Below are 8,535 nucleotides of genomic sequence, written 5' to 3'. Positions count from 1 at the left end.
TTCCTATATTTTATTTACCATATAGTATAATTGAAAATATGGTGATTTAATAATCAACCATAAATCTTTCATTCACGATTCAATATACGATTCGATTTTTAAAATTGAAAAATAATTCGCTCCTCATTTCATGATTTCACAACCTTGCCTATACCCACCCGATATTCAGGTTGGACATGAATTGGATGGGTCAAACCCAACTGACACCTTGTTTGTTTACAACTGAGTCATCTAGATCTGACGGAAATCACCCGACTGACTCAAATCTGACTCAATATATTTGTTTTTTGAATCAGATTTGACTTAATTGACTCAAAAATATGTGAGGCAGTGACTTAGTCCAATAAATCAGGGGAATTTTATTACTTGACTCAGGATCCGAATCAGAAATTAGATCTGACTCAGGTAGATCTGACTCGCAAGTCACACGCAAACAAACATGGTGTAAGTCCCACCCCCACTTACACTGGACTAGCGCATCATTCCCAGATAACTCGGTATCAAACGAGTCGGAAAAACTCGGTATCAAACGAGTCGGCAAAATCACAACTAGACTAGCTAGCAAGAAGAATCAAACGCCCTTTTAAAGTAATTATATTCTTGATTTCAAGGACCTTGATACAACATCGAAATAAAATTTAGGGCTCACCTTCATTTTTCCTATATTGTTGGGTCTTTAACTGTAATCGCAGCCAACCAAAAAGTACCTTTTTCCTTCATTCATCTTCAGACTTCCAACTATCAGTCTTTCACAACAAGGCAGGAACGACCATCAGAAGCAGGAGAAACCTATTTATCTCTTTCGCTACATTTTTCGTTCTGAGTGATTTCCCAAATGAGAGACTTTCAAAGATTTTCATCTTGTATTCTGAGTGTCATGGTGTTTACATTTCTCATTGATACAACAAGTTTATTCGTTAGTGGTGAAGGAGGAGGATTCTCAGGAGATTATTCAAAACTATCTGGGATAATAATACCAGGTTACGCTTCAACACAGCTTAGAGCTTGGTCTATTCTTGATTGCCCTTACTCTCCTCTCGATTTTAACCCTCTTGATGCTGTCTGGCTTGACTCCACAAAAGTAACACTTACTCCCTCATTATCTATCACTTTTTGCACTTTGAATTTTCCACTCTATTTCAGGGAGAAATACGGGATACAAGGTTAGCTTTTTAGGGGCACTTTTGAGAATGATAATGATAAATAGGTTTAAATGTCACAGCGTTTCTAATCATTACTCAAAAGAGAATTAAATGATTACTCCATTAAAAGTTAGCTTACTAAAAAGTTAGCTTACTCCATTAAACAGAAATTTTGTTTTCTTCTTATTTGATGAATGTTTCTTTTGTGTTGACACATGTAGGCAAATGAGCTGATAGCTAGTGAGATTGGTTATGTGAAGATAATGGTTATTTGTTGTTTTCTTATGTTCGTGCAGCTTCTTTCTGCGGTAAATTGTTGGTTGAAGTGTATGTTGTTAGACCCTTACAATCAAACTGATCACCCTGAATGCAAATCAAGACCTGATAGTGGTCTTTCTGCGATTACGGAGCTTGAGCCTGGATACATTACAGGTAAGGGTTTTTGAATGTGTTAGTTTAATACTTCAGTTTCGTCTAATGGTTGTTGTGATTCTACGGGGTCGATATAATCTGCATTTGTACTCAGAAAATGGTAATTCGTTATTTGTTTCTCACTGATTTGCCTGGCTCCGTTTTACAAACTTCTCAATTCTCATTACATACTCAACTAACCTCCAAGTTAACTGAGTGAAGTCTAGTAGCTTGTTTGTCATAGCTTCAAGTTTCAATGAATAAATGTTTCATAGTTATCTGCTTGGTGTGGTGGAATGGATGTGGACTTGTAGAAACTTTTGACTTGTAGAGAGCATTAGATGTGATAAGGAGATGATGGAAGATCGCAGTTGGTATGCTTTCTCTATCAGTCAACAAATTATTACTCTTTTGTAAAAAACTAGGAAGGGTTGAGTAGGTGGAAATTCAAAGTTCCCTTACAAAGTTTTGCAGAAACTTTCTTCTCATATTTTGAGTATCTTTAAACTAGTTTACGGCCATCACATATATTTTTTTAGTAAGGTATGTTCTACAACATTTGAAGTTTATTGTTGTAAAGGGAAAAGTAGGAAGTGAGGCAAAAGGTGAGGTATGGGGCCATGAGTAACATGAGAAATGGCTCCAGTGAGCCGAATGGGATCTTCTTTGTACTAGTGGATATATCTTAAGATGCATTCGAGGATGGTGGCATAAGGCTTATCTGTAAGACTTCCACCTTATTACTCATTGGAGAAAACATTTAGCTCTTTACTGCAACTCTTTGGATAATGTGAAAACCTCACCTTATATGTACCTGCTCCAAGCGTTGTGGCGGCATTCTCAATAAGTGTTACAGTAGGAGCTCCTTTTCTTAACTAGTTAACATCTATGCTGGCATTGTTAGAATTAGATTGTGTTTTTCAAATTTGACATTTATCACCAAGCATCCACAACTCCGTACGTTTAATTCGTTCCGTAAGTTTAATTTTCTTAACCTTTATTTGATTTTTCTTCTCCTCGTATAGTGTGAAGGCTTCTGAGAACATCCTGTTTCTGTAGAGTTAACATCTCTTCCTCTGATGAGTTATTCTTACCTGATATATGATGCATGGTCCAGGTCCTCTTTCTTCAGTGTGGAAAGAATGGGTTAGATGGTGCATTGAGTTTGGAATTGAGGCAAATGCAATCATTGCTGTTCCGTATGATTGGAGGTTGTCAGCATCAATGCTGGAAGAGAGAGATCTTTACTTTCACAAGCTAAAGTTTGTTCACAACTGCCACTTTATGTTTTATGTGTACGAGCTATTCATTTTGGTTTCACCATATTTGGCGATTTTGTTATTTAACTATTTATGCATAAAGCGAGTAAAACCCAAAATAGTCATTCTCTTCTGAGTAATATTAGCCCGCAAACCCTATACTTCTAGCTCTGCTTAAAAGAACTTTTTGATCATAAGATGGATGAAAACTAATGATTTATACAGTAGCACTTTATCATGTGTTACCATCGAAAGCTATAAATATTGAAGAAGGATATGCATTTATGCTGGGCATATTATAAGGTTACCGACAACAGTAAACATATTTTTACCGTTTATCCTGCTATTATTGTTAGCAGTTGAAGAATATTTACCTTCAGGATTTCCTTGTTCATTTGTTCTCCCATCTAGCTGGCACACTCCTGGTGATGCTGTAGGACAGTAGGCCCATTTATTATTTGCGTGATCTTATAGAGACTGGATATGATATCTCTCCTCGTAATGAATGAAGTAGTTATAACTAATTGCATGCTTCCTTTTTACAAATTTTGTTTATTACGAATATCTGGATTCCAGTCTTTAATATCATGTTTTCAAGTTTTGATCTGGTTTAAATGTATTGCCAAGTGGTTACTTGGTAAATGATGATTTAGCGTGGAAGTTTTGTCCTTATTGCAGGATTACTTTTGAAACAGCACTCAAACTTCGCGGGGGACCCTCCATAGTTTTTGCCCATTCCCTGGGAAACAATGTGTTCCGCTACTTTTTAGAATGGTTAAAGCTCGAAATTGCACCAAAACAGTACCTTCAATGGCTTGATGACCACATACATGCCTATTTTGCCGTTGGTATTCTCTTTTTCTATGAGATAACTCTTAAAATTGAGATTTGTTAGAGTTTCAGTGTGCACTACTTGCTGTTCTTATAAACAGAGTGATTATTTAATTTCAGGAGCCCCTCTTCTTGGTTCGTGTGAGGCAGTTAAAGCGACTCTCTCTGGAGAAACATTTGGCCTTCCAGTTAGCGAGGTTCCCTCTCTTCCTGTCTTTTCAATTTCTAATATCATGTCAATGCAAGCTTTTAAACCTTTTAAGGCCTCATCCATATTATAATCATGTTAGTTTTGGGTGTCTGAGTATCCAATTTGTTCCACTAAAGTGCTTACTATTTGGCGATTGGCTTATCGACGTGTAAACCCTGTAGTGCTATTCGCATTTGTAGTAACACATACTTTTGTGCTTGTGCATTATATCAGGGTACGGCGCGATTAATGTTTAACTCTTTTGGTTCTGCACTATGGATGATGCCATTTTCTAAGTACTGTAGGTCTGATAATGTTTATTGGAAGAATTTTTTTGAGGGAAAAGGAAAGGGTAACCATAAGTACCATTGTGATGACATGGAATTTCATCTAAACTACTCTGGATGGCCAACAAATATTGTGAATATTGAAATTCCTACCAAAAGAGGTGCAGCTTTTGAGCCTTATTCCACCAATAGACAGTTAGCGATTTCTTATGTCATTGGAAATGCATTTTTGACCCCTTCTCCATATCTTATACTTTTAGGTGGTAAAACGTATCCGTCAATTACAGAAGAAACTCTGTCCAACCTTTCTAGCATGGAGTGTGGGCTCCCTGCTCAGTTATCCTTTTCTGCTCGAGAAGTGTCTGATGGAACTCTTTTCAAAGCAATGGAGGATTACGATCCAGACAGCAAAAGGCTCATCTATCAACTAGAGAAGTATGTACGTCCAACTTAAGTGATTCAATCAACGGAGTATGCATTGAAATGCTAGCTTGCTAATGTTGAGGTTCGATTATTTATCTTACATGTGAGCTATGGTACAAGGCTTTGACTCCAAAGTGTTATTACAGTATCATGAGTTGCCTAGGTGAAAATAGAGGGGGAGGGGGGAGGTTCGATTAGGTAAAAATAGTTAGCCTTGAAAATGCTATAAGAATCATTCTTTTAAAGCATACTTTTAACAATTTCCTCGTTTTGGAGAATTAGCTACTCCAAATTGTTATTTAAGTATCATGAGTTGCCTAGGTAAAAATAGGGGTGGGGGGAGGTTCGATTAGGTAAAAATAGTTAACTTGAAAATGCTATAAGAATCATTCTTTTAAAGCATACTTTTAACAATTTCCTCGTTTTGGAGAATTAGCTACCAGTAAAATTATTTTCCATGGATATAATCCTCAGAATATTCTGCCAGATGTTTTTTGCATAAGAACAACGAGGGTAATTGGTACCTGGAATTTCAGTTAAACCAAGCATATTTGTCAGTCCAGAAACCAATACATCTCGACTGAGAGATACAGAGAGCAGCGCGGAATTTGTAATTTCTAGGCTAACCATAAACTAGGCTAACTAACGTGTGGGGGTATGTGAAAAACATCAAATAAACAATACTGCACTTCTGTGCAAATGTGAAATTCGTAATCTAAATGTCTTCCCTATCATCTTGACTCATAACATCTATGAGATCTACTCTATAAAGAAATGTGTAAATTTGTGATCCAATTATCCCGCCAGGTTCATGTTTGCAATGGGGATATTTCAGGTTGTATCATGGCGATCCAGTGCTGAATCCCCTTACACCTTGGGACAGACCTCCATTGAAGAATGTCTTTTGCATCTATGGCATAGATTCAAAGACAGAGGTAAATTTTGTTCGCAAGCCTTTGGGTTTCTTTACCTTAATTGATATTGCTTATTGCATTATTCCTCGGAAATGATATATTATTTAAAGGGTTAATGATTTATATATAAAGTTTTTGCATTGCCGATTCAGGTTGGGTATTATTTCGCTCCAAGTGGCAAGCCATATCCCGATAATTGGATCATAACTGATGTCATTTATGAGCATGAAGGAGGTCTGTTTTCAAGGCAAGTATGAAAATATAACTAGAAGCAGTATGGGTCACATCTATAATATGATTGTGCTCTTAGAATCAGTTGGAAATTAATAAGTTTGCGGAGTACCTCTAGATAGAGATGTGTATAAAATTAAGTAATATGGATCAATAAATGTTACGGCCATATGGGTTTTATACATATGAGATATTTTATGTGAGCTTGTATATGAACATTTTTTGTCGGTGCTACTATTAGGTTTGGTACTTTCACATTGACTGATGATATCTAAGTTATTAATGACACCTTTTGATTAATTTTGCATAGGTCAGGGAACTCGGTAGACGGGAATCCAGGAGTTAAAAGTGGAGATGACACGGTATGAACCTTATGATGGAGAAATACTTTCTTTTAGTTTGTATTCAAATATTCGAGTAACTCCAGTTCTTTTTCCGGGAATTTTGGTTTATTTGATTCCCTTCCTTAAGTCCATGCAAATAAACAGATCTTTCTGGCAGGTGCCATATCATTCCCTGTCCTGGTGCAAGACTTGGCTTGGACCTAAAGTGAACATTACAAGGGCTCCTCAGGTACCCATCACCAGTTCATAACTATATTTGTTCTCAGATACAAGTGTAAATGTGCTACAAATCACTTTTAGGAGACATTTGATCAAGTGTCTTGATAAAGAATTTTGGTTTGGCAGTCAGAGCATGATGGATCTGATGTACAAGAGGATCTGAACGTAGAGCATCTCTATGACACAGATATAGTTCCAAACATGACAAGGACCCCTCGTGTGAAGTACATAACATATTATGAAGATTCCGAAAGTCTTCCAGGAAAAAGAACAGCAGTTTGGGAGGTCGATAAAGGTGCGCTGACAGTTTCTCGCAGTTTATATAGTGTATGTGTTCTCTTACTGTGATACGTATTGATCTCTGTACCTTGGTAGCTATTACTATAAAGGAGGAATTCAGAATAATAATAGATGAGAAACTTAGAAAACAGAACACAAGTAGTAATTTGAAGAAAATATCTTCTCTAGATAATGAACAAGAAAACAATTACAATTCTCTCTTTGTTACGCTCACAATCTCTCTAAACAGTGGATCAACCTTAAACTATTTGCTAGCTTGCACAAGTATTGTTCCAAGCTTCTCCTAGGTTTTCTGTACCTAGTATATGTGTCCTTAGCTATTAGCCAAAGCCCCTTTATTTATAGCCTTCATCGTACTCAGCCGATCAAGGACTTCTATTAGAAATATATTTCCTAAACTAAGAGTATTGCCTAAAACAAAACTCTTCCCTAACTAGAAATTCTGCCTAAACAAGGATTCCTGCCTAGAATAAGATTCTTCCCTCAACTTAGCTTGAGGTAAACTAAGTTCCCTAAAGGAGTACGGATACACCTGTATCATACTGACAGACCATCACTTTACTGTAGCAAGTCACAGGAACATTGTTCGATCTCCAGTTCTAATGCGAGAGCTGTGGCTTCAGATGTGGCATGACATTCATCCCGATGCAAAATCAAAATTTGTGACAAAAGGTGAAGCTCTTTACTTATTCTTTCACCTTCTTCTTTATAAAGTCTTATATGCACATCTTGCTTGAACAGCTAAACGAGGACCATTGAGAAATGAGGACTGTTATTGGGATTATGGAAAAGCTCGGTGTGCCTGGCCTGAACACTGCGAATATAGGTTTTTTTTCCTCTCGACTTTTTCCGCTGAATATGTCTGAAAATGTTGTAAGATAAATGAGAACGGACATCTTAGTGGATTAGTAGTCAAAGAACAAAGCAACTGATACCGTAATTAGTATGAGAACTGATTATTATAGGATGTACGAGTATATCTGCTATTTGTTATCGTTTCATTTAGTTGTGGATGCACAAGCCATTCTTCTCTTAAAAAACAATGGTTAAAACGTTTTGAGGTGATTCAGGTATCTTTTTGGGGATGTTCATCTGGGGCAGAGCTGTAGATTGAAGAATAGTTCAGCAGATTCTCTTTTGCATTATCTATAGATATAGATTGTAAGGTACTCTCTCTTAAACATTCCTCAAAACCAGCGTAGTTAGTTTCTCTACTAGTACCTTATATCTGTGTTTCTTCTACATGGCAATGGACGGACATGTTTGCAGTATATATTCCACTTACCCTCTCTTCTGGGAACTCTCTTCTGTGGGCTCAGCCGGCTCAGAAATCGTCTCGGGTACGTATCAGACCAGTGAGCTTGTGACATATTGACATATTCTCACATTAAATACCTATAGATTGGACAGCAAGATTCATCCTCCTTCCACAGGTGTAATTGTATTTTCTGATTTTCCTTTACTAGAGAATAACGCTAATGTCTGTGCAAAACTAGGGAGTCTATGTTTATTGTAGTATCATTGTACATACCTTAATGTAAATCGAGTTTTTTTTTTTCTTTTTTTTTCTTTCGTGATCTTTAATTGGGACAAGTCTTGCACATTCACTAAATTACTGCTCCCTTTTATATATTTAAATGCCAAATGATACAGTTAGAGCTAAGAGTCTACTGAATATCCGAAGAGTCTGCTGGATTCGGGGTTCGGTAAGTTTGTTAATCTTTGTGAACTGTCCAGGTTGAGTTATTCCGAGTTTTTTAGATTGAGATATCTAAAAACTCGTCGGTACTAAATTGACATTTTCACCCCACATTTTCTCGGGTCTTCTTACACTCCACAGGTCGTTCATGTATATCTATCTATACATTATTACTTCCACTGAGAGTAATTAGGAATTTGTCTTAAATCAGATCTAGTCAAACCCCTTGCCAACCTCACAAACTGTGTACCTCATCATACATAGAAGTGACTGAGACATACATAA

At 36.8% G+C, this 8,535-nt stretch overlaps 1 protein-coding gene across 5 annotated transcripts; it reads left to right on the top strand.

Annotated features, from left to right (window-relative positions):
• The first annotated feature begins 625 nt into the window (after positions 1-625).
• On the top strand, positions 626-8,106 carry LOC113333813 (phospholipid--sterol O-acyltransferase-like). 5 transcript variants are annotated; one of them, XM_026580220.1, is made up of 16 exons: positions 626-980; positions 1,439-1,574; positions 2,671-2,848; positions 3,491-3,660; positions 3,764-3,840; positions 4,068-4,281; positions 4,381-4,555; positions 5,379-5,478; positions 5,610-5,704; positions 5,999-6,050; positions 6,190-6,261; positions 6,378-6,546; positions 7,119-7,223; positions 7,293-7,377; positions 7,622-7,717; positions 7,821-8,106. In XM_026580220.1, the coding sequence occupies exons 2-15, from the start codon at positions 1,472-1,474 to the stop codon at positions 7,701-7,703; spliced, it is 1,677 nt and encodes a 558-aa protein (XP_026436005.1). In that variant the 5' UTR covers positions 626-980; positions 1,439-1,471; the 3' UTR covers positions 7,704-7,717; positions 7,821-8,106. The 5 variants fall into 5 exon arrangements, with proteins under 5 accessions (XP_026436005.1, XP_026436004.1, XP_026436003.1 ...); XM_026580219.1 differs by having other exon boundaries at positions 626-1,081; positions 2,671-2,764; XM_026580218.1 differs by having other exon boundaries at positions 626-1,081; positions 2,671-2,815.
• Positions 8,107-8,535: the final 429 nt, after the last annotated feature.

Source organism: Papaver somniferum, unplaced genomic scaffold, assembly GCF_003573695.1.
Source record: "Papaver somniferum cultivar HN1 unplaced genomic scaffold, ASM357369v1 unplaced-scaffold_133, whole genome shotgun sequence".
Taxonomy (NCBI): domain Eukaryota; kingdom Viridiplantae; phylum Streptophyta; class Magnoliopsida; order Ranunculales; family Papaveraceae; genus Papaver; species Papaver somniferum.
The sequence above is the reverse complement of the archived record's forward strand: the minus strand, read 5'-3'. Positions and strand labels throughout refer to the sequence as shown.

What these genes read in the sequence shown, in the direction of transcription:
- LOC113333813 (XM_026580217.1), top strand. Translation starts at nt 836, where the DNA reads ATGAGAGACTTTCAAAGATTTTCATCTTGTATTCTGAGTGTCATGGTG. An exon ending in GCATAGATTCAAAGACAGAG is followed by an intron (nt 5,479 to 5,609) that starts GTAAATTTTGTT and finishes TTGCCGATTCAG; the next exon opens with GTTGGGTATTATTTCGCTCC. An exon ending in GAAGGAGGTCTGTTTTCAAG is followed by an intron (nt 5,705 to 5,998) that starts GCAAGTATGAAA and finishes AATTTTGCATAG; the next exon opens with GTCAGGGAACTCGGTAGACG.